Source organism: Trichechus manatus, unplaced genomic scaffold, assembly GCF_000243295.1.
Source record: "Trichechus manatus latirostris isolate Lorelei unplaced genomic scaffold, TriManLat1.0 scaffold00048, whole genome shotgun sequence".
NCBI lineage: Eukaryota > Metazoa > Chordata > Mammalia > Sirenia > Trichechidae > Trichechus > Trichechus manatus.
Genome location: NW_004443984.1, coordinates 12,747,265 through 12,773,147, shown reverse-complemented (window position 1 = coordinate 12,773,147; position 25,883 = coordinate 12,747,265). Strand labels below are relative to the sequence as shown.

The window sequence follows — 25,883 nt, the reverse complement described above, 5'->3', positions numbered from 1 at the left end:
GCAGACTCCTCACGGTTGCAGGCACTAGCTGTGTAATAAATTAGTGGGGAGAGGGGGCCCGGACCTCACCCTGCTCCTCTGCACCTCCCCCGCCCCAGCCACCGGAAGCCTCAGTGGAGAAAACCACTCACACCTGGACAGCTGCCCAAGGCCCACACTGCTCCTTAACAAGGGGGCGGGGCTGGAGAGGCCCTCACCCTTAACAGTGGTGGGCAGGGGGCGCCCTGGGTCCTCTGAGGCTGCTGTACTGTGTGAGGGTGGTCTGCGTGTAGAGTGGTCCACGTGGAGGGAGGTGCCATGTCTTTCCAGAGCATCGTCCACCTGTCCCTGGACAGCCCTGTCCAGGCCATCTGTGTGCTGGGCACGGAAATCTGCTTGGATCTCCAGGGGTGAGAAGTTGGGGGATTTTCCGGGGGGGCTCCCGTTAAGGGTGTAAGCAGCTGCTGACTAGGCAGGCCTGTGCAGCGTTATTGGCGCCCGGCTCCCTTTTGGGTCTGCCTTGCATCACGTGGGAGTTGGGGTGACCTTCCATCTCTGTGTCTCAGAAGCTGGTCTCTAAAGGGTCTGTAGCCTTCTGACACAAGCCCGCCTCTGCCCTGTGTTGGCTGTGGGCCCTCGGGTAAGGGGGGACATGACCTTATCTGTGAAACCGGGTGATGTGGGCGCTTGAGGGGACCATGGAAATTGAGTGGGTGTGGCCAGTTGGCATTTCAGTGTGGACATGACCCCTCACAGAAGGCTATGACTTCCCCAGGGTCATAGTGCAGAACTTCTGAGGCCCAGTCCATTTCCGTGGGGCTCAGACAAATGGTTCCCTGCCTTGTTGGGAATTGGGGGTTTATAAATGTAGCTTTGGTGACTTCTTGAATGTTGGTGGTGGGAGGGGGAGGGGCCTGGGGCGGTGTTGTAACCTGTTGGAGGGAGGACGGGGATCCTTGGAGCAGAGGAGGGTAGGAGTAAGGTGGAAGCCATGTTAGGAGCCCTTTGCCTCAACACCCCAAGAGGAGAGAGGAGCCGGAACATCCCCTGCCATGCCGCATGCTGAGGAGTGCCTCTGTGCCCTAAAGTCCGTGTTCTTGTCGGGCAACCTAGGTGTGCCCCGCAGCAGTGCGAGTCCTTCACCATCAGTGGCTCTCTGGGGATCTTGACTGATGTCCACAATGCGATCCCTGTAAAGACCACGGAGGAGGCGGCCACAACCAGGTGGCCCCTGTCTGGACCCATGGACGTGCTGGTGAAGATGGTTTCGCCGAGCACTGCCCCTAGCGAGGACAAGGTGAGCCTGGTTGGGAGTTGGTGGGGTGGGGGTGGGGGTGGGGGCTCTCCCAGGGGAGGGAACTAATATACCCCTTGGGCCTCACTCCTGACAGCTGGCGTTCCTGAGCCCTGGGTCTGTGAAAAATGCATGCCAGGTGCTTTGCATGTTTAATCTCATTGCTTGCTACATTTGTGAGTGGGCACGGCATGACCCCATTTCACAGATAAAGAAGCCGAGGCATTGAGTGAGGGAATGCCTTGCCCAAGCCAGTAATCAGCAGACCTGGGATTCAAGCTGGAGCATGTCTGTCTCCCACGTGTGGTCCCGATCCTCTGCACACTTTCAAACCAGCTGCTTTTAAAGCCTGGCTTAAAAGGTTTTAGAATAACCCAAATGGGCTTTTTGGCTAAGGCTGGTCTTTTGAACTGGGATATTTTAATAAAACTTAAAAGCTAATGCCTATTAAATGCATGTGATGATCTAGGTACTTTGAGTGATATTTCAAGAGGTTGGCATTGCCCCCATTTTTCATAAGAGCAACTGAGGCACGAGTGATGTACCTAACCCTAAATGGCATAACTATTGTGGAGTTGATCAGGATTTGAACCCACATCTGTGCTCTTTCTCCTGAGCCAAGCTGGCTCCCTAACAGGGCACCTTTGGCAGGGAGAGGTTGATTTCCACCTGGCAGTAGATCAAGCGTCGGTCTCTTCGTGGGTCAGGTGTTGGTGGTGCTACTGTAGGAGAAGCAGATCACTCGTTCAAAGCAGTGGTTGCTCAACCTTGGCTGCAGATTAGAACCACCGGGAACTTTATAAAACCCAGCGCCCAGTCCATACCCCTAAATAAATCGGCCTCTTGGGGGTGAGAACCAGGACCAGCATTTCAAAGCTCTCCAGATGACTCCACTGTGAAGCCAAGGCTGAGAACCACTGATGAAGCAAGTGAAGCTCTTTGAGGACCAGGGAAAACTCATGCCCATCTGAACCTGGGGAGTTAAGTCTGTGGCAGTTGGTAGAAGGTTAAGACTAGGACGGCAGATGGGTAGTACTCCTGCCCATTCTACAATCCATGCCTGGGCAGGCTAAGCCCTAAAAGGGAGGGTAGTACATCTTATTAAGTGCTGCGTCCCAGCTGAGCCCAGACTAACTCAAAAAGGTCTCTGCCCAGGGCTCAGCCTCCAACACCATCAGGGGTGGACTACAAAGTGATGGAATTGACCTTGAAGAACTAAAGCTTCCATGTAGGGGAAGGTGGTGGATCACATGTGTGTAAATATGGCCCTGGCTAGTGGTTTGTTCTGGTTCATGATGAAGGCCTCATGATCAGGCCAGTGGCAGAAGAGCAGGTTGTCTTTGTCTCTAGAAGCTGAGGCTAGTGCAGGACAAAGGGGAGACTGAGTTCCCCACCTCAGGTGTCCCACTTCTTTTAGGTAGGCAACTTAACCCATGGACAGGTTAACCTACTTTCCCACTGTCCACCTTAAACTACTTCCCCACTGTTCACCTCCTGGGGCGATGGGTGGGATCACGGGGGTTGGTATAAAGCAAGGGGATATGTAGATAGTTAAAAGCTCGGCCTTGAAACCCGCATAATCTGGATCTTAAATCCCTGCTCCACCACTTTCTGGCTGAATGATGTAGGCAAGTTCCTGAGTTTCTCTATGCCTTTAGGGGTGCAGATGCCACCTGAGTGGGCTGTAGTGAGGCCACAGTGTGGAAGTACTTGGATTGGTCCTGGCAGGTTCTAAATGCTCATGTGGGTTACCCTCACTTAGTCTGCAGTACAGTGGAGTGGCCACTGTACCAGCGGATGGTGAGTCATCAGAAGCTGTAACGTGAGACCAAGTCACACGACCAAACAATATTCAAACTCGGGCCCACGGCCAGGATGTTCTGCTCCTGACCCCTGCCCTCCAATGTTGCTGTGGGTTCCGGATACTGTCTCCACAGGTTCTGGTCTCATACTATGAGCCTGACAAGGAAGTCCCGGTGGCCGTAGCTGTGCTCTACCTCACTGGCATTGGTGAGTGTTGCCCCCTACCGATGGAGGGGGCGGGGGCAGGGAATGGACTTCGTAAAAGCAAGAAGAGCTAAAAGGGGCTTTCCTGGTAATAAGATGTTCCCCTGTGGGGCCTAGATGGATTCACCCAAAATACCTGCTCACACATTCCCTCCTCAAAGCTCAGTCATGTCTTCCCATCCTCACTGGCAATGCTGACCTAATCTTCGGAGACTAGAAGCAATTTCTACATATTCCACCATCAACCCACCTCCCCATATCTGGTACATACATGCTGTTTCCTGTTATAACTCTTTAGTCTTTCTTGTCCCATTAGATCCTTTCCCCTCTCACTCATTCCAGATCATTCCTTTAGAAATTATCCTTACTCATGTAGGAAGCCACTGACCTTCCCCCTTCTGAATCATTCCCATCAGCACACGAACAAGCTATAATGTCCACTCTTTTAAACCTGACTCTATACCCTCTTCAAAATCCACGGCTCCACCTCTCTGCTCCTTAGGATTTATCTGTACTTCATCAGTTTCTCCTGTTTCTTGAACCTACTCAAGTCAGACACCTGCCACCAGCATTGCTTATCAAGGACCTTAACAGCTTCTGCTTTACTAAGTTCCGTGGACAGCTCTGTCTCCTCTCCTTGACCTGTCAGCAGTAGTTGATAGAACTGGTTATTCTTTCTTGACACTTTACTTCTGGGACCTTCCACTAAGATGCCTTTGCTGGGTCCTGTATCCCTAACCCTGAGCCTGTCAACGATGTGTCCCAGGGCTCAGCCAGTTGTGTCTATTTAAATACCATCTAGAGACTACTCCTGGGGTCCCTGGGCAGTGCAAACAGTTAAAAGCTCAGCTACTAGGTAAAAGGCTAGAAGTTCAGGACTACCTAAAGGTACCTCAGAAGAAAGGCCTTGTGATCTACTTCCAAAAAATCAGTCATTGAAATACCTATGGGGCACAGTTCTACTCTGACGCACCAGGGGATCTCCATGATTTGGCGTTTACTTGACAGCATACTACTCCCAAAACTATCTCTAGCAGGCCTCTCCAAGACCTTGGATAGACTTGGATGTTGGTCTACCCAACACAACTTCTTTTGTCTCTAACAGACATCACAAATCAAACTGATTTTTTTCTACTGCCCCAAAAAGCTATCTTTAAAATAGTCTTCCCCATTGGCAGTAGATCGTAGCCCCATCCTTCTATTTGTTCAGTAACTTTGGCATCACCCTGATTCTTCTTGGGCCGCATGTCAATCTATGAATCTTAATCTTGGTGGTGGTGCCTGAAGTTTAGCAGGAATCCAGCTACTTGCCAATTCAGATGCTCCATCGCCCTGGTCTGAGCCATTAGCCTTCTTGCCTGGATCTCTTCACAACTCCCCTGAAGGGAAGGTCACCTGTTCTCACCCTTGCCCTTCTATAGTTCCAGTCCTGCCTCAGCAGCCAGAGTGGCACATTTTTGAAAGGATATGAGATAATGTCTCCTCAGTTCAAAGCCTTCCGCCTGTTTTCCATCTTGCTTGGATTAAAGCCAAAATCATTGTTACCCTCAAAACTGTACGATCTCATCCCGTGTTACCTCTTGCCTCATGGCCCATTATCCTTTCCCTGGATCATTCTGTGCTAGACATATTGGCCTCTTTGCTGATCTTGAGCTTGCCAGCTTGTACTTTGTATTCTCTTATTGCTTTTACTCCACAGATTTTCTTGCCTCCTTCAGATTTCCATTCAAACTTCAAATTAGAAGATATCCTTGATCGCACATCTAATACTGAAAACATCCCCACCCAGTCCACCCTTCCCTATTTCCCACTGCTCTTATTGCCGTTGGACATATGTATTTTACTTATTTATTCACCTCTGCATACATACACACTAATGCAATTTCCAAGAAGAGAGGGCTTCTGTCTTGTCCATTGCTGTGTCCCTAGGACCTACAACTGTGTGCCTGGCTCATAGTAAGCATCTGACCCCTGAGCATTTGTGTGCCAGGTGCTGAGGCTACAGCAGCAAACAAGGTCTGTTCTCATGGCCCCACCATCTCTTTTGGGAAATAGCATGTTGGATGACAAGAGCTGTGAACAAAAATAAAGCCATACAATGGTTGAGGGTGGAAGTGGGAATGGAGGTGACATGAAGGGCAGCCTCTACAGTGATATTTGGGTAGAAACTTGGGTCCTTAGGCTCTACCAAAACCAAACCAAACTTGTTGGCCATAGAGTCAATTCTGACTCACAGTGACCTATAGGACAGTAGAACTGCCCATAGGGTTTCCAAGGAGCCACTGGTGGATTAAAACTGCCGAACTTTTGGTTAGCAGCTGGGCTCTTAACCACTGTGCCACCAGGGTTCCTCAAGCTCTACAGGGCCTTGGAATTGCAATGTTCTGAGTCCTTCCTATGTCTTACTGTACAAAGAGCTTTCTAGGAGGTTAAAGAGGCGGGCCTTCCAGGTAGGAATCATCTGGGTAGAGGCTAGACAGCACAAAGTGGCATCGAAACCACCGGGGACTGGTTTTGTGAATTTGGGAGGTCAGGATAGATATGTAAATACTTGGGCCTCTCTAGGCTTGCTTATAAGAAATAGCCTGTATTTGAGGATTTTTTTTTTTTCTTAAGCTGACAGCCTGCCCAAAATGTTGTGTAGTCTTGATACCAGCCTTGGGCAGCCACAGTGGGATTAAAACTTCAGAGCTCCTTCCAGCAGGTATAGGTGACTGAGACACCTTTTCCTGTTGTTCCAGAGGTTTCCCTGGATGTGGACATCTACCGCAGTGGGCAGGTTGAGATGCGGAGTGACAAACAGGCTAAGGTGAGGCCACCAGGAAAAGGGTGAAGCTAGGGACCTGTGAGCAGATTTAGCCAACAGACCCATTTTATTTAGCCTTTAGGCCTTTATAGAGTCCCTGGGTTACTGGAAGTTTGGCGGTTCAAACCCACCCAGAGGTACCTTGGAAGAAAGGCTGGTGCTCTGCTTCTGAAAGGTCACAGCTTTGAAAACCGTATGGAGTGCATTTCTACCCGGCATACATGGTGTCGCCATGAAATGCAATCAATTTAACGGCAACTGGTAGTACTCTTAAAATTAGCTGCAATACAAATCAAAACTGATAAAATCAATTTCTAGGGTTTTTTGTTTTTTTTTTCTTTAAAATAGAATGTCTGGCAACACTAGACCCACATTCTAGCCTGGTCATATAGTCAGAACATAAAATTAGCTGCTACCTTCAGATGGGAACTGCCTCTTTTCCATCCTTAGCCCCTACTTCCTCCGATGCTGAAGCAAGGTAGGTAACTGGTAACCCATATCTAGCTTTTTCTCTCCCTACTCTTTATCTTGGAGTATCCGATGTTAACCTCCCTGTTCTATAGGCGCTTGGGTTTGTAAATTCTGTTCTAGGGATCTCTGCTGCCCTGGAGAAAGGCTTGCCTCTGCCCCTCATATGGGGTGGCATCTGGGAAGCAGAGAGCTAACCTGACTTCTCCCTGAGCCAATATTCCTGTCTTTCTGGGACATTTGCAGAAAAAATGGGTCTGGGGCTCCAGTGGTTGGGGTGCCATACTGCTTGTGAACTGCAATCCTGCCAATGTGGGCGAGCTCACAGACAAGAAGAAGAAGACCTTGAAGGTGCTCTATTCAGAGGGTAAGAAAGAGCTAGCCACTAGCTGGGACTGTCCCCACCTTTCCTTCTTGGGCTCTGCTTCCCGTTGGGCTTTGCTGGCTATTGCTGGCCATCAAGTTGGTACTGACTCATGGTGACCTTATATATAACAGAATGAAACACTGCCCAGTCCTGCACCATCTTCATGATCGTTGGTATGTTTGAGTCCATTGTTGCAGCTATTGGTTCAATCCATCTCACTGAGGGTTTCCCTCATTTTCACTGACCCTCTACTCTACCAAACATAATGTCCTTCTCTAGTGACTGGTCTTTCCTGATGACGTGTCCAAAGTAAGTGAGCCAAAGTCTCACCGTTCTCGCTTCTAAGGAGCATTCTGGTTGTATTTCTAAGACTGATGGCTGCTCTACCCCTCAGCAAATATAAAAATTCCAGGCCAGTGTCCCCACTCTAGGCTGATCAAGTCTTTTGTCATGGCCTGAAGCTGTGTAGTTGGCTTCATGTCCCCATGGGAAGAATATGGGCTCTGATGTCAGACGCATTTGATTCCCCCCCAAGGGTTAACTTCCTGGCTGTGAACTTGAGTGTATTTACTTCCCTGATCATGTTTGCTGTCTGTAAAATGGCAGGTAGTTGAGAAGACTAAATGGAAACCATAAAAGGAGTATACAAGCTTTCTAAAAACCCTCTTGTAACCTGGGGCAGGAACCTCACTGTCTTAAGCAAAAAGGACCTTGTATCTGGTCCTGACTTGTGGTTGAGACCAGGCTTTTAGGTCTCAGCAGTAGCATGGGATGTCTTGGTTCACACCAAAGCCAGTAGGCAAAACCTCTGAACACTGACTGTCAGGCACTGTCCTAGGTGTTTATGGGGACTATCAAAGCTTTACAATCATACAGAGTAAATGTCATTCTCATGCAAAATAAAGTGGGCCCCAGGGTTGGCAACTTGCCTGTGGCCATGTAGTAAGCAAGTAGCAGAGTCAAGGTGCAGGCCTGGGCAGCCTGGGCCAAAGTGGGAGGCAGAGGGTCCTTGATGTTTCAATATTACGATCCCCTACCCTGTCCCTGCTGTCTCCCCCGTGCCTGGAGTGCTGGGCTTCCCCAAGCCCCCTTGAACCTTTACCTTGTCCTCCACCCAGAAATACAGAATATGTCCCAGATGACACTGAGTGTCCAAGGCCCCAGCTGCACTTTAAAGAAACACCGGCTGGTTCTCCACACCTCCAAGGAAGAGTCGGAGAAGGCGAGAGTCTACTGGCTCCAAAGTGAGTGCTCCCACACCTACTCCAGCAGGTCCCCATCAGAAGCTTGCTGGGAACCTAGCAGGTTGGGGTCTGTTGTGGCCAGACCTTATGTCCTGGGATTCTCTGGCTGCCATCTTCACCATAGACTAAGTCTACACATTCACAGGAGTTACTGTACACCAGAGCTACTTTCCTTGTCTGTAAAATGGGGGCAATGGTGCCTGTCCTGCAGGATTGTCATGGCTGGAAAAGAAAAAACATGTTATGTGAAATGGTAGCTATTACCTTAAACAGGTTAGCTAACATCTTCTCCCGACTACTCCTACCAGAAAAATCCATCTTCCTTCTTAACCAAGACTCTACTACATTAAGACTCCAGAATCCAGAGGTCAAGAAGCTAGAGTGACTCCTACAATTGGCACCTATGTTCCAGGCACCACACTACACACTACCCATCTTCAGCCCTTGTCAACTTGGGAGGCTGGTGGTATCTCTATTCTATAGATAAAGGCATAGAGGGTTGCTGGTTTAGAAAGCAGACATGTCTAACTCCAGTGAAATACCCACAAACAAATCTTTGACTACCCATAACTGGTTTAGTATTCAATGCTTCTGATTTCCTCCAAAATTAAGATTTAACTCTTTGCTTCTGGAGGCATATGCCAGTATGTCACCTTCATTTAAAGGGTTCATCTGGGCAAGTTGGGGAATCCTGTAGTATATAATGTGCGTATTCCAGGGAGGGGACCATGCTCTACTTTCAGCATTGGAGAGCAGGTCTTAGCTACTTCTCTCTGTGCTCTGGAGTCTTAGCTCAAAGTCCCCCTGCCCATCTCCTCTGTAGACCATAGGTCACAGCTGGACTTAGAAGCAACCTGGGACTGCTAGAAAAGGCAGCCCAGGTTGCATGTGGTCCTTTTACATGTGGACTAGGAGTGAGCCTTAGAAATCCATGGCTCTAGGCCTGGTTCAGGCCACAAGGGCCAGTCTAGCCCTGTGAGTCCCACCGAGTGTGGACAACTCTGAGCTAGGCTGGGCTATGCCAGATGGTCCTTGGAGCCTGCCCAGGAGGCCAGTGATTTACACAGCCTGCTAAAGATACCGAATCTCATTGTGTATATTATAGCTACCTTCTCTTTACTAAAGAAAAGCTCATTCAAGAACCTGGGGCAGGGAAACAGTATCCTATGCTTTAACAAGCCCTCCAGGTGATTCTGAAACATACTAAAGCTTGAGAACCACTAGTCTAGAAGATACAGCAAACGAGTCTGAAGAGGAATTGCCAGAGAAATAGAAAGCCAGAGGATAAGGGTTAGAAACAAAGTGAAGGTAGCCTTGCAAGAAGGGAATGAGTAACTATAGCAAATGTTGTTGCTAGACTGATGCCAAATCTAATGAGAAACTCAGTTTTCAAGATTACTGTCATTAGTGACCTTGATAAAAACAGTTTCAATAAAGCAGGCTAAAGGCAGAATTAAAGTGTGCAATTATAGTGAATCTAAACAACAGGAGGGATCTGCCATAAAGGGAAATATGTGGAGGTGTAATAACTGGAGTAGGTAGTAGCTAGTCCAGGGAGGGTGTCTGAAAATGGTGGAACACAAGCGCAGCTGCGGGCAGACAGGACTGATCAACAGAGGTGGGGAAATGGATTTAGCAGAAGAGACTTGTTCAGAGTACATGATATTCAGAAGTGGGTACAAGAAGTGGGAGCATTAATGGACACAAGAGAAACAATAGCGTTTTTGAGTAGTGTTGAGGGCACATGCTGAGGGCTGCTCATATCTTAGAGACCTTTCAGTGTGGTGGTTTCTCCAGCTGCTCAGGTAGAAGAGCATGAGTCTCATAGACTAAGTTTAACCAGAGTCGCGCTTTTGTCAGGCACATAAATTATAGGGCAGGAGTTGACAGTGTATACAAGGGAATGGGTGTAGTGACGGATCTTGGAATCAGAAGGATAAAAAGGAAAGTGAGGATGGAGTGTGGGGATCGACAGTGGACAGGTTTGGGACTGGGGTTGAAGAATCACTGAGCTGGGAGTATAGATGAACTAAAAGATTGGACCCAAAAAAACAAAACCCACTGCCGCTGAGTCGATTCCAACTCATAGCTTACCCTATAGGACAAAGTAGAACTGCCCCATAGGGTTTCCAAGGCTGTAAATCTTTACGGAAGCTGACTGCCACATCATTCTCCAGTAGAGTGGCTGGTGGATTTGAACCACTGACCTTCCAGTTAACAGCTGAGAACTTTAACCACTGTACCACCAAGACTCAAAAGATAGGAAAGTTGATGTTAAAAAATGAGTTTGGGAGATAGTATTTAGTTTAGCCTATGACCATTAAAAAAAATGCATCTGAGATGGTGTAGAACTCAGGCTCATTGAAAATATGGTCAAAAGAGTAGGATGTCTGACAGATTGTCTGATCTGTGATGTCAAATACCAATAACGATGGTAGTACAGAAAAGCTAGTGCTAGAACAATCCAGGAAGGATAGTAGACAATTGCAACAAGGAAGGGGGACAGGTGGCATTATCCGATAGAATGCATTTCAAAGGAACCGGGATGTTTGAGGAATAAAGAGAGTCTAGACGCATCTATGAAGAACAAAGAGGGTGCCTGTCCCACCTCTAGGCCGTGGTATGTGGACAGTAGAGAAAAGGAGCACATCCCACTCATCTGTGTTTACTCTCTACTTTGGGGACACAGCACTGGAAGGATGAACACACCGCCTACTCTCAAAGCCCACTAGGGCAGACAGACAGCTAAGGATCAAGCAGGGACTTGGAGTGGCTTTTTAAATCTAGTGCCAGGCTGGGCTGCTGAGTGGCCACTTGAGCTGAGACCTGTGAGAACCAAGGGCAAGAAGGGCCTTGTAGGTTAAAGATAACCATTGTGCCTGGGTCATCAGGTTTCTGACCTTTTGTTTTTTGTCTGTATAATAAGGGTGATAACGGCACCTACTTCAAAGGATTGTGAGGATGCAAGTAAGTCCACGAGCCCTCAGTACTTATCACAGTTTCTGGCCTGTCCTAAGTCCACAATGCAATCTTAGCTATGTCTAAAAACAAATAACTAGATAGAAGTGTCTCCACCTCAATCCCCAGGATCAACCACAGAGGAACTGAGATAGCCAGTAGGGGCTTACAGCAAGCCACCTGGGAGAAGAATTGCAGGTGCCGGGCCTGCAGCAGCTCTGGGCCAAGTAATAGACTAGTGTCCAGCACTGCCCGATCTGTGTAGATGGGAACTCCACAGCATGCCAGCTGACTGCAGTGAGTTGAAAGGGCTGTGCCCCACACTGAGGAACTGCAGGGGGCCTGTTGGAAGAGTCTGCTTCCTCCAGTCCCGCCCAATGAAGAAGCCAGGCAGATGACTAGAAGTGGGAATCCCCACAGAAGTGTTCTCAGCTGGTGGCTGTCCAGCTGGCCCTGCCTCTATGCACCCACCAGCAGGAAAAGCAAGAGGACTGAGGCCAAGGCCAGGACCTGTGCCCCCAAGGAGGTGCCACAGAACTTCTGGTAGCTGGAGTCCTTCTGAGGGGCTACAGCCTCCACCCAGGCCAGCGCTGTAGCCACCATCCAGAGCAAGAAGCTGAGGAACTGGAGTGGTACCCGGGGTCCCATGGGTGGTGATGGCCACAGCAATAGCCAGATGCTGGCACATTGGAGGAACTGGAGACCCAGGCAGCTGGCACAGGCATGCAGGAGGGCTAAGGAGCATGCAGTGCCCTGATCTAGGGGCCTTATTGGCCACGGTAAATCTAGATCAGGATTTCCTGAAATAATCCACCCAAAGGCTTTAAGCAGGAATAGCTATCACTGGGAATGGATCAGAAGGGCAGAGGCCTGGCAGTAAGGCTAGGTAGGGAGAAGGTAGAGTGGGCCAGGTGAGAGAAATTTGGTGTCCTTGGATCAGGGTGCTCTCTGGAAATGAAGCATGATCAAGTATGGGTTCTAGTTAAAACTAGAGATAACTACATCATATGGACAACTTTCTTGTCTCTGTGCCTGGTTTTGTATTTAATGATCTGATAAAGGGGAACACGGGCTTAACAGGTATGATCACAAGACCTGTTCTCGGCTTCTTCAGAAATCTTTTATCCGATAGAAGATTCTCGCAAGTATCTGACCTCTTCTGTTGAGGCTTTGTACACAAAGTTTCTCTTGCCTTTAACACCATTTCCATATTCTCCCAAGAGTTGAATTAGTGGGTCAGAGTCTAGAACCACCTGCTATGTGTTTCCACCCCTTAACTGAACTCCTTGAAGGCAAGCATTTTCATCTGAGTCCCCAGTGCCTGGCACGTAACAGGTTTTTAAAATGCATTGGTGAATAACTGGCCCTTGTTTATGCCCTCCTGGAGCTCAGAGCCTAGCTGCTGACATGAGGAACAAGCCAGTACCCCTGGCTATCAGGTGTGACCTAACACTGAGGTGGTCTGTTCCTTCTAGCAGGAGGCTGCTCTGGTAGCCAATCTGTCCCTCTTCTCTTCTAGAAGACAGCTCCAGCATCTTTGAGTTGGTGCTGGGGCCTGGTCAGCACAGCTACACCTTGCCCCCCGTTGAGGATAACTTGAAGAAAACCTTCTATGTTGAAGCTATGGAGTTCCCATCTGCTGACTTCTCGGGACTGATTTCCTACTCTGTGTCTCTGGTGGATGAGTCTCAAGACCCGGTATGTTCCCAAGCAGACAAGCAGCCCTGGAATCTAGGGGATGGGTGGGAAGGAAGCATCTCCCACAACTGGGCAGAGGGCAGGGGAAAATAAGGTTTGGTGGATGGAGCTAGGGTTTTATGACACCTTCAAGAGAAAGAGCTTCAGAGGACGGGTGAGGTCCCAGAGGTGGGCTGGTCTGAATAGCTGGAGGCCTGGGGGTGGGGTGGGAGGTAGATGAAGAATTAGGTCACTGATGGGGCCTGGTCTTATATTGCAGTTGATTCCGGAGGCCTTGGTGTACAAAGATACAGTAGTATTCCGGGTGGCTCCTTGCATCTTTACTCCCAGCACCCAGATGCCTCTAGAAGTGTATATATGTAGGTAAGAAATCCTTAAGGCTGTCCATGCCAGGTAATCTTCATATCCTTCTTATCAGGAAGGGGAAACTCTTTTACCTGAGCTGCCTGGACTCATTCCCAAGATAGTCATTAACACATGTTTAAACACTTATAAAGCTGGGGACAAAGCAGTGAATGGGACACTGCCTCTCATGTTTTTATGGAGGATGGAAAAAGAAACATTATGACTTCAGGTATAGTATCAACTGCTATAAGTCAGGGTAAAAGGATGAAAGAGACAAGGAGGAGAGTGTGTTCCAGAGACAGCAAGGCAGCCGGTACAGCTAGGAGAGAGCACGTGAGAGGAGGAGGAGATGATGAATGCGGAGGGAGGAAGGGGCCAAAATGAGCAGGTCCTGTGTATTAGGGTAAAATCTCTGTGGCTGTACCAGACCCCACATATAGTAGTTTAAAGTCAACCTTTATCTCGCCTAAATGCCTGCAGGTAGGAGAGTAGCCCAGGTTGATGGGTAGTACTGTCCCCTTTTGTCACTTAGGGGCCCTGTTCCTTTCAGTCTTATTGTACTATCTTCCCTGGCACAGCATCTTCATGATGGAGGCTAGGCCCCAGGCACTCCTAGGCCCAGCCCCTGGGAAGGGGAAGAGCCAAAGTCTGGGAAAAGCTGCCTGTTTGTCACTGCTGGGGGCCTGGAAGTCACCTGTGCTCATATGGTGATGGCCTGAAGAGAGAGAGGATTGCATCCAGCCATAGGGAGGCCAGGAATGCTCTCTGCTTACGTGGCTGTGTGTCTAGGGAGAAGAGGATAAAGGGTCCTAGGGGGTACAACTAATGGAAAATCATCAAGTGTTCTCCCATATGGAAAACTGGGGAGACAAATAAAAGGCAGGAGACCAGTTCAGCTATTGCAACAGTGTGGGCTGGACTCACAAGTGGCTGGGCCAGGGTGGCAGAAGTGAAGTGGGTAGGATTCAGGGTTCTTCTGAAGGTAGATCCTGCCCCATAGGTTATCTGATGCATGGAATGCAAAGAAACAAGGGGGACCCAACAAAGCAAAGGGTGGTGCCACTGCCTGAGGTGAGGTGGAATTGGTGCTTTAGTTTTGGCGACTTAAAGCTTGAGACACCCACTGGATTTCTAAGTGTCTGGAGCTCAGGGGAAAGTTCGGAAGCTAGAGACAAACCTAGGTGCCAGGCACGTGGAGCATATTCAAAGTCACAGGCCTCAATGAGCTTGTCTGTGTTGTTAGTTGCTGTGAGTTGGTTCCTACTTAACAGCAACCTTACACAGAACAGAACATTGCTCGGTCCTGTGCCATCTTCACGATCATTATGTTTTGAGTCCATTGTTGCAGCTGTTGTGTTAACCCATCTCACTGAGGGATTCCTTCGTTTTCATTGACCTTCTACTTTTACCTAACATCATGTCCTTTTCCTAGTGATTGATCTTTCCTGATACGTTCAAAGCAAGCAAGTATATACAGGGAAGATGCCTGAGAACTGAGCTGTAGAGTGATCCAACACTTAGCTTTAGAAAACAATATAGCAAAGGATACTGAAAAGGAAGAGTAAATTAGGATAAAAACCAAGAGAATGATGACCCAAAGGCTAAGGGAAGGAGAAACCAGGTAAGGGGCCAAATGTGTGAAACCCTGACACAAGGAAAATAAGACACCCATTTAATTTGGCAAGATGGAGGTCACTGGACAGAAGGCAACCTGGCATGGCGGCTCTGAAAGTATGATGGGGTTGAAGGATGGCAACGGAGTACACTGCAAGACTCCTCAAAGAAATCGTCTGAAGAAGGAGCAACTACAAGAGGATATGGCATGATGGGAAGGGTTTTCTAAGATTTAAAGCAATGAATAATGCTAATGGAACGATCCAGCAGAGACAGGAAAAACTGATAGGTGAGAAAAGGCAACTGTAGGAACCAAGTCCTTGGGTAGATGAAATCCAGCAGGATTGGTGTACAAGTCAAATTGGCCTTAATAGGTATAGGGTCACTATGAGTCAAACAACTGGACTGCAGTGGATTTTTTTTTTTTTTTTTTAAAGGTACAAGGATAACTCATCCAATGTTCGGTGGGGAGAGCAGAGCAAATTCCTAAGGGAAACATCAGTGGGATGGCTGGATGGTGCTCTGGGCCTACTTAGGTTGGCAAGTTAAGAGTGATCATCATGAGCTTTTATCCAACTACTTTCAGCAACATGAGTTCTAGGGAAGAATAAATGTGGAGAACTGGGTTTAACTAGGGTTAGGGCTGGAGAGATGGCCTTGGGTGCTGAGTGACACTGAGTAAGCCCTGCTCTGAGCTACCAGCTTGTGTTCTATGAGGTGGGGGGACAGCTGCTCTGCTTGTTTCACGGGAACTAGTGCTGTCCCGCCGATTCTGACTCATGGTTGGCCCCCTGTATGTCAGAGTAGAACTGTGATCCATAGGGTTTTCAATGGCTGGTTTTTCAAAAGTAAATCTCCAGGCCTCTTTCTGAGGTGCTTCTGGGTAGACTCGATTCTCCAACTTTTCAGATAGCAGCCAAGAGCTTAAGCGTATATGCCCCTCCCCCCATGCAGTAGTCCTTGGGTGGCTCAATTTCCTGACCAGAAGGAGGTGACCCCTCCTCCTGCACAGGGAGGTTCTGACCAGCGGGGAGCCTTGGAGGCCTTTCCCAAGCCGGCTTATCTCCCATGCAGAGAGCTGCAGCTCCGGGGTTTTGTGAACACGGTGACAGAGCTGAGCAAGAAAAGTAACAGCCAGGTGGCATCTGTCTATGAGGACCCCAACCGCCTGGGCAGGTGGCTCCAGGTAACACCCTGTACACCCTGCCTGGGGAAACGGGCCTGTGGGGGAGGGGCAGAGGAAGACTCTGCACGTACCACAGACTAGGGACTTCATAGACTTCCCTTTAACTTTCACTGCAGCATAAACCTAGAGGCATCTTCATTTTTAGGACTTCAGCAGAAGGTCAAGTTAAGTGACTTGCCCAAGTCATAGATAGTAAGGGAATGAAGCTTAGAGTCCAACCTCCCTCTCGTTCCAGAATACATGTGTGTTTAACACCACAGAACACCAGCACGTTCTCCCCCAGGCACCTGAGGGTCTGACGCCTTTGGCCACAGGCTGTGAGAGCTGGGCCACCATTCCAGCCCCAGAGGAGCCCAATATCTAGAGTCCAGCTGAGGCTGAGTTCTGGTGTTCTGTTCTCCACAATGTCTGAGTGGTTACCGTCTGCTGGGCACCATTCGAAGCACTAGAGAAAAAACAGGATGGGACAGATTCTGCCCCTGCTGTGGCAGTGATAGATAGAACCCTAAGTGCTGTACAAAAAAAAAATAAAAAACACCAAACCTAAGATGATATAGAGAGTTACGAGATCAAACTAGATAGTCTGAGTGGTCAGGAAGAGCTTCAAATTAACTTTACTCATGACACGAGCTGGCCATGCAGAGGTAGGGAGGTGATGGGAAGGATGGGCAGTAGAAGCTCCTCAGGCAGAGGAACAGCTGACATGATGATCTTAATGTGGGGATGCACTTGGGGAATTGAAGGAACAAAAGGGCTAGTGTGGTCAGATCATAGCGAACAAAAGGTCAGAGGTAGGCAGAGCCTAGATTATGTATTAGGCCGTCCCTCTTTCTATTGTGAAAAATCCATGTAACACATTTGCCAATTTAACATTTTTTACGTGTACAATTTAGTGATGTCAATGACATTAATCACGTTATGCAACCATCACCAGTTTCCAGATTTTTCCATTACCCTTCACAGAAACTCAGAGCCCCTAGGAAATGACTCCTCCTTTCCCCCTCCCTCTTGCCAAAGTAAGGAACATAAACGAAAACACGAAGCGGGGAGACATTGAAAGGTATTAATCAGGGGAGGGAAGTTTTACGACTTAGGTTTTGTAAATTGAGATAGAGAACAGATTTCGAAAGGGTGTAAGCATGGGAGAGGAAAAACTAGAAGGTTATTGCACTGGTATAGGTAAGAGATCACGGTGGCTTCCTTAAGGTAGTGCCAGAGATGGGTCCCAGTGAAGCTTGTCTGTTGATAGGGATGCAGAGGGTGAAATAAGGAAAGAATCTGGGATGACTTGGGTTTTAATTGAAGAATAGGGGAATGGGTCAGGGAAAGCCTCCAAGAAGAGGTGACCTTTGAGCTAAGTCTCAAGGACTCAAGAGTAGTTGCAGGAAGAAGGGATTCTTACTGAATCTTCTCTCTGGAGGGGGTCCCATGTGCAGGGGACTGTGGGGCTGATAAGCCCAACACCAGGTGGGAAAGCCGCTGATGGAACAAAGACCTCACAGTTTGCTTTCCTGTCTCCTCCAGGATGAGATGGCCTTCTGCTATACCCAGGCTCCACACAAGACTATTTCCTTGGTCCTTGACACCCCTCGGGTTACCAAGATCGAAGACTTGCCCATGAAATACTCACTGGTGTGGGGCTTGGTGGGGCTGATCTGAACTTGGTCCAACCTCTCAGGCCTGGTGCCTGTCCAGGAGTGATGGGGCACTAAGGAGGGCCCAGGTGGCCTCTGGGCGATGGGGAGGTGGGAGTCTGCTTGAGACAAGACAGTATGTGACATGTTGGCTGGGCAGTCGGATTTAGGGGTAAGATGAGGCTTAAAGCCAATCCTTTCTAATATTCCTGCCCTCGCTGGGTCTCCTTCCAGAGCTCTGATGTTGGCTATGTAATCCAATGCATCAAGGAGAATAAGGTGGCCAGCATGGATTCCATTGGGAACCTGATGGTGTCTCCACCAGTCACCGTCCAAGGGAAAGAGTACCCCCTAGGGAGGATACTCATTGGCAGCAGCTTTTACCCCAGGTGAGGCAAGAGGCCAGGTCTTAACACTGAAGGAAGGGACCCTATAGCCCACCTGGCTCCACCCTGACTCCATATGACCTTAGCAGGTCCCTTCTGCTCTGGATCATTCCTTAAATTTGTAAAATCAGCTATTCTAGATCATTCCTCAAACTTGTAAAATCAGAATATTTGATTTTTTTTGTGTAAGGGATTAAAGGTAGAGAAGGCAGATAAATTGCTTATTCTTTGAGTGATAATTCTGGGATTGAGGCATGCTAAATTCAGCTGGCCTATTGATCCAGTGTAATCCCTGCGTAGTACAAACAGTTAATGCACTTAGCTGCTAATAACCAAGAGGTTGGTAGGTTGGCAGTTCGAGTCCACCCAGGGGTGCCTTGGAAGAAAGGCCTGGTGATCTACTTTCAGAAAATCAACTATTAAAAACCCTGTGGAGCACAGTTCTCTGACACACATGGGGTCACCATGAGTCAGAGTCAACTCAATGATGACTTTTTTTTTTTTTTTTTTAAATTGACCCAGCAGGATGTTATTTTCACAAGATGTGTGGTGGGACTTCTTGGTGGCCATTAATATAAATCAGGAGAATCTTGTCTCCCAGGGTTCAATCTTTATCTAGAATTACTTGGTCCAGTCCTGAGTTTGGTTGGAATAAGATTCTTAATAATCACTATCACCTACGGACCAGTCACTTTAGCCTAATGGTTAGAGCAGCCAGTCACTTGGAGATAGTCTGACCCTTCCTGAGTAGTAGGTGGCCAACCTGGGCCATGCTGGCTCAAGAGCTATTTTTTTCCACCTTCCTTTTAGTGAAGAAGGCCGGAACATGAGTAAGACCCTCCAGGACTTCCTCCATGCCCAGCAAGTCCAGGCCCCAGTAGAACTCTTCTCCGACTGGCTAATGATTGGCCATGTGGATGAGTTCATGTGCTTCGTCCCCACAGATGACCAAAGTGAAGGTGAAAAGGTCTGTGTTGGGAGCCGGGGAGGGTGCATCCGCCATGTGTCCTACGTCTATTGAAGATGCCTGGAAGCTTCTTGGGGTGAAGCTAGTCTCTGATCCTCATTCTTTGTTTCCAAGGGCTTCCGGCTGCTCCTCGCCAGCCCCAGCTCCTGCTATAAACTGTTCCAGGAGAAAAAGAAGGAGGGCTATGGGCATGTGCTGCTGTTTGAAGAGGTTAAAGTGGATCAGCTGCTTTCTAATGGTAAATGATTTCCCCTTCCCGATGAAACACGACATGACTCCCTTCCTCACCAGGGGCCCTTCCTAGATAGTCATTCACTTTTTTTCCCTTCTCAATAGTCATTCTTTGTCACCTTTTGGTGGAAGGGGTCCCAGGAAGGCATAAAAGCAGTTGGAATTATCATAGTAGAACATCTTGTTCTATTTCAGGGCTATTTTGTGGTAGGTACTAGAATAACATAGGAGCCCTGGTGGTGCAGTGGTTAAGCACTTGGCTGCTAACCAAAAGGTCAGTGGTTTGAACCCACCAGCCGATCCACAGGAGAAAGAGGCTACTGTAAAGATGACTTATAGCCGATGGGGCTGTCCTATAGGGTCGCTGTGATTTGGAATGGACTCGACAGTAATGGGTTTGGTTTTGGTATTTAGGATAACATACCAAATAAAAAAACCCGTTGCCATTGAGTCGATTCCGACTCATAGTGATCCTATAGGACAGCGTAGAACTGCCCCACAGGGTTTCCAAGGAGCAGCTGGTGGAGACGAACTGCCCATCTCTTGGTTAGCAGCCAAACGTACAACTACTGCACCACCAGAGCCCCTAGGATAACACAGGCAGACTAAAAGCTCTGGGGATGGTAGCGAGGCTGCTATAATGTATGTGGAAGGGGCTTAGTTAGCACCTAGGTGACTCCATGTGTTAAAAAAAATTAAAAAAAAAAAATGCTAACAATGCCAGTGTTTAGATTTATTCAGAGTATGTTGGGTTAAGTACCTGGGCATTGGGACCTCAGTAGTCTCCTGATCACCCTTAAGGAAAATGTTATAAGTGAGCACAGCCTGATGTCATGCCAGTTCTGTTGTAATTACTGTGGGAACACAAGAAGGGACTCTTTCCCCAGAAAGAAGGTGGGAGCATTGGGCAGTTCTCTCTTGCTGCTCAAAATGTGGTCTGGCGACTAGCAGCATCAGCAGCACCTGGGAGCTTGTTAAAAATGCACGACTTTGGTGCAACCCCAGACGTCCTGAATCAATCTTTGGTGGTGGGGCCCAGGCGCTCACTGTCACAGAAGGACTGTGGAAGGTGATATTTGCTGAGCATGAACCACATACTAACACGATACCAAAGACTTTGTGTTAACTCAGAGCCAGTGGTTGAATTGGGCATCCTTGTCCCAAAGATTAGGGAACTAACGAACAGAGTAACCTGGTCAAAGTCACAGGTAGAAGGTAGCCAGGTTATACAAGTTGTATAATGCACATGGGGGAGGGGGAGGTCCCTGGGTGGTGCAAATGGTTTGCGCTCAACTACTAACCCAAAGGTTGGCGGTTCAAACCCTACCCAGCAGTGGCACAAAAGAAAGACCCGGCGATCTGCTTCCGTAAATACAGTCGAGAAAACCCTATGGAGTAGTTCTACTCTGTAATGCATGGGGTCACCATGAGTCAGTACTGATGGCAACTGGTTTGGTTTGGTTTTCTTTTTTTCTTATAATTGCACAGAGGAGCCCAGCCTGATGGGTGAGTAGGGCCAAAGTCAGCCTGCTAAGGTAACGTAGGCTGCCTCCCGCAAAGCCTGATGTGGGCTACTCCCCTCATACCAGGGACAGAGTGGCCTGTGGTAGTGAAAGTCTTGACCAGGGCTTTCTGCTGCAGGCCCGTCAGCCCCCAGATAAAAGACCTTGAACCTAGGTGGGTCTCCGGAGACTAGCCAGGCCACCTGCCACAGTCATGGGCCCAAGAAGACATGGAGTCTGGCTACGCCTGGAGCTCAAGTCTGTCCAGCTCTGGACCACACTGCAGGCTCCCTGACCTCCAGGCCTACCTGCCCTCTCCTTCTTCCACAGGAAGGGAGGCCAGAACCATTGATCAACTTCTAGCAGATGAAAACATGAGAAAGCAGAACGACTATGTGGAGGTAGGGGGGCCACAGAGGTAGGGAAGTTTCTCCAAGAAAGAACCAGCACTGAGAGTTCTGCCAGAAAGGTTCTGACCTATTCTGCTGGGGGTGGCAGACGTCAGCTGCTCCTCCAAGTGTTAATGCAGGCCCAGATTTGGGGCCAGAGCTGGCCACAGTACCCATGGAGGGGGGCCAGGGAAGGAGGGAGCAAGGGGTTGGGTCTCCACAGCTAGAATCACAGAAGCACTGTAACACTTGAAAGGGACCAAAAAGTACATGGTATCAGCATAACTTTCCAAGGCTCTGACCAAGGATGACTGAGGCCACGGATCTAGACCCCAGGGGCAGGATGGGGGGGATAGAGAACAGGGGGATGGTGTGTCAGGGGACAACTGATAGAAATTGTTCGCTCAGCAGGTTTCATGTACTTGTTAGGGTGAGTTCATCTGTCATGACCTTCTGGCTATTTCCCCAAGGGAGGCAGGTAGAGAAGGCATTGACTATCTGGACAACTAGTTCCTAATTGAGCAGCTACTATGGCCCAAGTACCTACCAGATTGTTAGTTGCTGCCATCAAGTAGGTTCCAACTCATGCAACCTTATGTATAACAGAATGAAATGCTGTCCGGTCCTGAGCCATCTTCATGATCTTTGGTATGTCTGAGTCCATTGTTGATGCTACTGTGTCAATCCATGTCATTAAGGGTTTCTCTTGTTTTCTCCTTGGCCCGTTACTTTACTGACCACGATGTCCTTTTCTAGTGATTGGTCTTTTCCTGATGTGTCCAAAGTGAGTGAGTCAAAGTCTCGCCATCTTCGCTTTTAAGGAACATTCTGGTTGTTGTTTCTTCTAAGACTGATGTGTTCATTTTTTGGCAATCCATGGTATATTCAATATTCTTTGCCAGCATTACAGTTTGAACACATCGTTCTGTCTTCCCTGTTCACTAACCAACTTTCGAATGCATATGGGGCAATTGAAAAGATCACGGCTTGGGTCAGACACACCTTAGTACCCTTACTATAGTTCTGGGAATAACCCTATAAAGTAAAACTTTCTTGTATACGAGGACAGTGAGGCTCAGAGTAAAGTCACTAACCTGAGCCAACAAATGAGGGAACTGGACTGGAACCCAAGTCTAACTCCCAAGTTCTTTCTCGGCTCTCTGTACTGCTCTGAAGTTGTCCAGTGGTGATATAGCTCAGCATCCTCCTTGCACAGGATGTCCCTCCTCCCTGCTTTTCTAAGAAGCTCTGAGCACCAGAGACTTACAGACACAGACCAGGGCCTCCTAAATGTTTCATGGATGAAGGTGTCCATCAGCTCAGTCCTGAGATGGTGCTCAGGGTCAGCATTTCAGAGAGATCTCCCAGCATGTGAAATCATTGGCTGTAAGAAACAGAAGAGTCCCCAGGATCGACTATTCAATTTCTAGAGGTGGGAAGCTACAGCCTGGAGAATGGCAATGACGTGGCCTTGGGCAAGTCATTGCCAGTGGTCAGTGGTTTGCTCACTGGGTCCCTATCACTCTTGGCCCCAGAGCCTTCTGTGCTACAGAGCACTGGTGCCCTGGCCTTTGCAAAAAGGGGCGGGGGGCAGGGAGCACAAGTCTCCTGGCATGGCAGTGGGAGGGTACCAGCCAAGTACAGGGCCAAAATGGCATCCTTGAGCCCCTGGTGATAGCATCCCAGGTGTAGCAGTCAGTCTGAATCTGATTTCAAGACCCAGGGAAATTCTTGGGTGTTGGGCTTCAGATGTTCTGAGCAGGAAGTGGCCCAAGGAGGACAGCTGCTCATGTCCTGTATGAAGAAGAGTGTCCGGGTCTCCTGGGTCTGATGGCTTGCTCTTGCCCTGGTCCAGCCCTCCAGCTCCCTGCCATTGCCCAGGTCCCCGCTCAGGGTGCCAGAGGGGCCAAATGGCATAATAAGCCCATGGGATCCTGTCCTCTGTGGACTAAGCCTTTTTCTGAGCCCCTACATTCCCTTGGTAAAAGGAGAATTGGGCCTGCTTTATGTGAGAGGGTTGGTGTGATATGTAAGGTTATAGCACACAGTAAGTGATGGAGAAACAGTAGCTCCTTCAGGCCATTACCAGTTTCCGTCCTGCTTCTCTCCCGGCCCCTTCCCACCTGCAGAAGTGCATTAACCTGAACCGGGACATCCTGAAACGGGAGCTGGGCCTGGTAGAGAAGGACATCATCGACATCCCCCAGCTCTTCTGCTTGGACCAGCTGACTAACATCTCATCCAACCAGAAGACTGGGAAACACTTTGCAAGGCCCTACTTCCCCGACATGGTGAGGGACTGCTGGGTTGGGAAGCACCCCTTCAGCTAGTGCTAGCTGGTCCTTTAAACGTATATGGTGCTGGGCCCAGCCTTCCAGCTGGCAATCCAGAAGAGCTCCTAACTAAGCAGCTATTATGGCCTAAGCAGCCTCTAAAATAACCTTACTATATAATTCTGGAAATAACCCTATAAAGTAAAATGCATCTTGTATGTGAGATGCCCTTCTCTCCCTCCTCAGTCAGGGATGACCTTGGCCAGGGGGCATAAGCTGGGCCTGAAAACCAGGTGACTACGTTTCCATGGGCAGGGCCCTGGGCTAAGTGCTTTAGGGCACATCAGCTAGCTAGTCCCCAGCCTTAAGGGGGGTGGGTCCTACTAGGCCCACTTCCCAGATGGGGAAGCTGTGCCACTACTGGAGTGAAGGTTTCCAAGCCATCTGCTGGCTGAGACCTCAGGAGCGTTCTCTAAGGTCAGGGTCTTCCCGGCTACGTATCTCCAGTGTCCTTACCAGAGGTGCTCAAACATTTAAAATAATATTCTACTCATATCTAGAATCTGGAGCCCTGGTGGCACAGTGGTTAAGGGCTACGGCTGCTAACCAAAAGGTCAGCAGTTCAAAGCCACCAGCCACTCCTTGGAAAACCCTATGGGGCAGTTCTATTCTGTCCTATAGGGTTGCTATGAGTCGAAATCGACTTGATAGCAAAGGGTTTTTTTTTTTTTTTTGTCTAATAAGCTTGAAGGTGAGAAATTGAGAGAAGGGTGAGGGGAGTACAAGAGATCCCTGCTATGCCAAGCCTAACTATGGACTACATCAGAACCTTCTCATGTAACAACTGTGGCCCATCATGTAGATGTTTAAAATGAATTCTGAAGTATTTGAGCTCATTAATTCCTCAAACACTTGCAGATCTGTACTCACCAACCACACCCGGGTACTTCTTAATTTTATAAGACAGGTATGGCCCTTTGGGCATAAAACAGGAGCCTGGCAGAGCCCCTGGGAATAGGTGTGGGTGGTGGTGACAGAAGCTGCTTTAAGGAACAGACGTTAGAATTCACATGAAAGACCCTCAGAAGTCAACTGAGAAAACCGCAGGGTAGGGAGAGGTAATCAGGAGTATGACTAAAGGGCCAGAATAATAGAAATATAGTGAGGAAGAAACTGGGGAAGTTGGTAAAGCCAGACCTTTCCCAGGCCAAGGATTTTAGTTTTGATACTAAGAAATGCATTGGAAGTCATTAGAGGTTTGAGCTGAAGTGAGTTGGCTTTAGCTCTGAGATTGATTAGTGATGTCTGCACAAGGACAGGCCTGGTGAACAGCCCCGTGTGCTTGCCATTCCTTGTCTAGCCCAATGCCAAGTAGACAGCTGGGCTTTCTCTTGCGTTTAACCTTATGGCATTCACTAAAGTCCCTGGGTGGTGCAAACAGTTAATGTGTTCAGCTGCTAACTAAGAGAGGTTTGAGTCTACCCAGAGGTACTTTGGAAGAAAGGCCTGGTGACCTACTTCCAAAAAACCAGCCATTGAAAACCCCATGCAGCACAGCTCTACTCTGACACACATGGGGTCACCATGAGTTGGAATCGACTTGTCAGCAACTAGTATTCATACTTAGAGGATGGACAGGAGACTTGCTTCCATGGCTCTGAGCCCTGCCCAAGCCTCCCTCCACTCTCTGACAGCTGCAGATGATTGTGATGGGCAAGAACCTAGGGATCCCCAAGCCTTTTGGGCCCCAAATCAAGGGGAACTGCTGCCTGGAAGAAAAAGTCTGCCACTTGCTGGAGCCCCTGGGCTTCAAATGCACCTTCATTAATGACTTTGACTGCTACCTGACTGACGTCGGAGACTTCCGTGCCTGTGCCAACATTCGCCGGGTGCCCTTTGCCTTCAAATGGTGGAGGATGATGCCCTAGACACCAGCCCTGGAGCCACTAGCTCTGACCCAGGACAAATGGTCTCCCGTCATCCCCTCATAGCAGCATTCCAATGCCTTCCGTAGCTGGGGGGCTGGGTATTAAGGCTCTAAACTCCCCCCCCCCCACCCTGTTCACCTCTCCTGTCCCTCGGTATCCAAGGGGGTAGGAAATGGCTGCCAGTGTGAACTCTTTGGGAGAAAAAGATGGAAAGTGGTCTTCAGCTGAGAAATGGCTTACTACTAAACAACCAATAAACCTCTAGCTGTCTGAATGCATTTTGGTAGTAGCATCCTTGTTTGGGGGAAGGAGTAAGTGAGAAAGGAGGTTAAAAACCTGAGCAGCTGGGACACCTATGGTCATGCTGGCCCTCTTGTGTGGAGGAAGGGACTTTTTTTTTTACTTGAAATTTTCTACACCAATTGTTCAGCTACCTTAGTTAACATTTTCCCTAATATGTCAACATTCTCTTTAATCGTGTTCTGGTTGCTTCCAGTACTAAGTCGGGATAAGTCGGGTTGAGTTGCTGTCCCTCTCATCCTCAGCTTCTGTGAAGAAGAAAAGTGGCTGGACTTGGGTTACTCATTTTCTCTAAACATTTGAGAAA

At 48.6% G+C, this 25,883-nt stretch overlaps 1 protein-coding gene across 1 annotated transcript; it reads left to right on the top strand.

The window, feature by feature from the left end:
* The first annotated feature begins 279 nt into the window (after positions 1 to 279).
* On the top strand, positions 280 to 25,334 carry PADI6 (peptidyl arginine deiminase 6). The gene is made up of 16 exons (XM_004377201.3): positions 280 to 389; positions 1,093 to 1,276; positions 3,211 to 3,283; positions 6,022 to 6,089; positions 6,801 to 6,921; positions 8,040 to 8,165; positions 12,643 to 12,821; positions 13,081 to 13,184; positions 15,855 to 15,966; positions 17,491 to 17,598; positions 17,835 to 17,989; positions 18,797 to 18,953; positions 19,068 to 19,191; positions 21,017 to 21,087; positions 23,205 to 23,366; positions 25,043 to 25,334. The coding sequence occupies exons 1-16, from the start codon at positions 298 to 300 to the stop codon at positions 25,274 to 25,276; spliced, it is 2,070 nt and encodes a 689-aa protein (XP_004377258.1). The 5' UTR covers positions 280 to 297; the 3' UTR covers positions 25,277 to 25,334.
* The last annotated feature ends 549 nt before the right edge of the window (positions 25,335 to 25,883 follow it).

Excerpts from the sequence above, each read along its gene's own strand:
- PADI6 (XM_004377201.3), top strand. The coding sequence starts at position 298 with ATGTCTTTCCAGAGCATCGTCCACCTGTCCCTGGACAGCCCTGTCCAG. Across the intron at positions 3,284-6,021 it reads GCTCTACCTCACTGGCATTG|AGGTTTCCCTGGATGTGGAC; the intron begins GTGAGTGTTGCC and ends CTGTTGTTCCAG. Across the intron at positions 17,990-18,796 it reads GGCAGCAGCTTTTACCCCAG|TGAAGAAGGCCGGAACATGA; the intron begins GTGAGGCAAGAG and ends CCTTCCTTTTAG.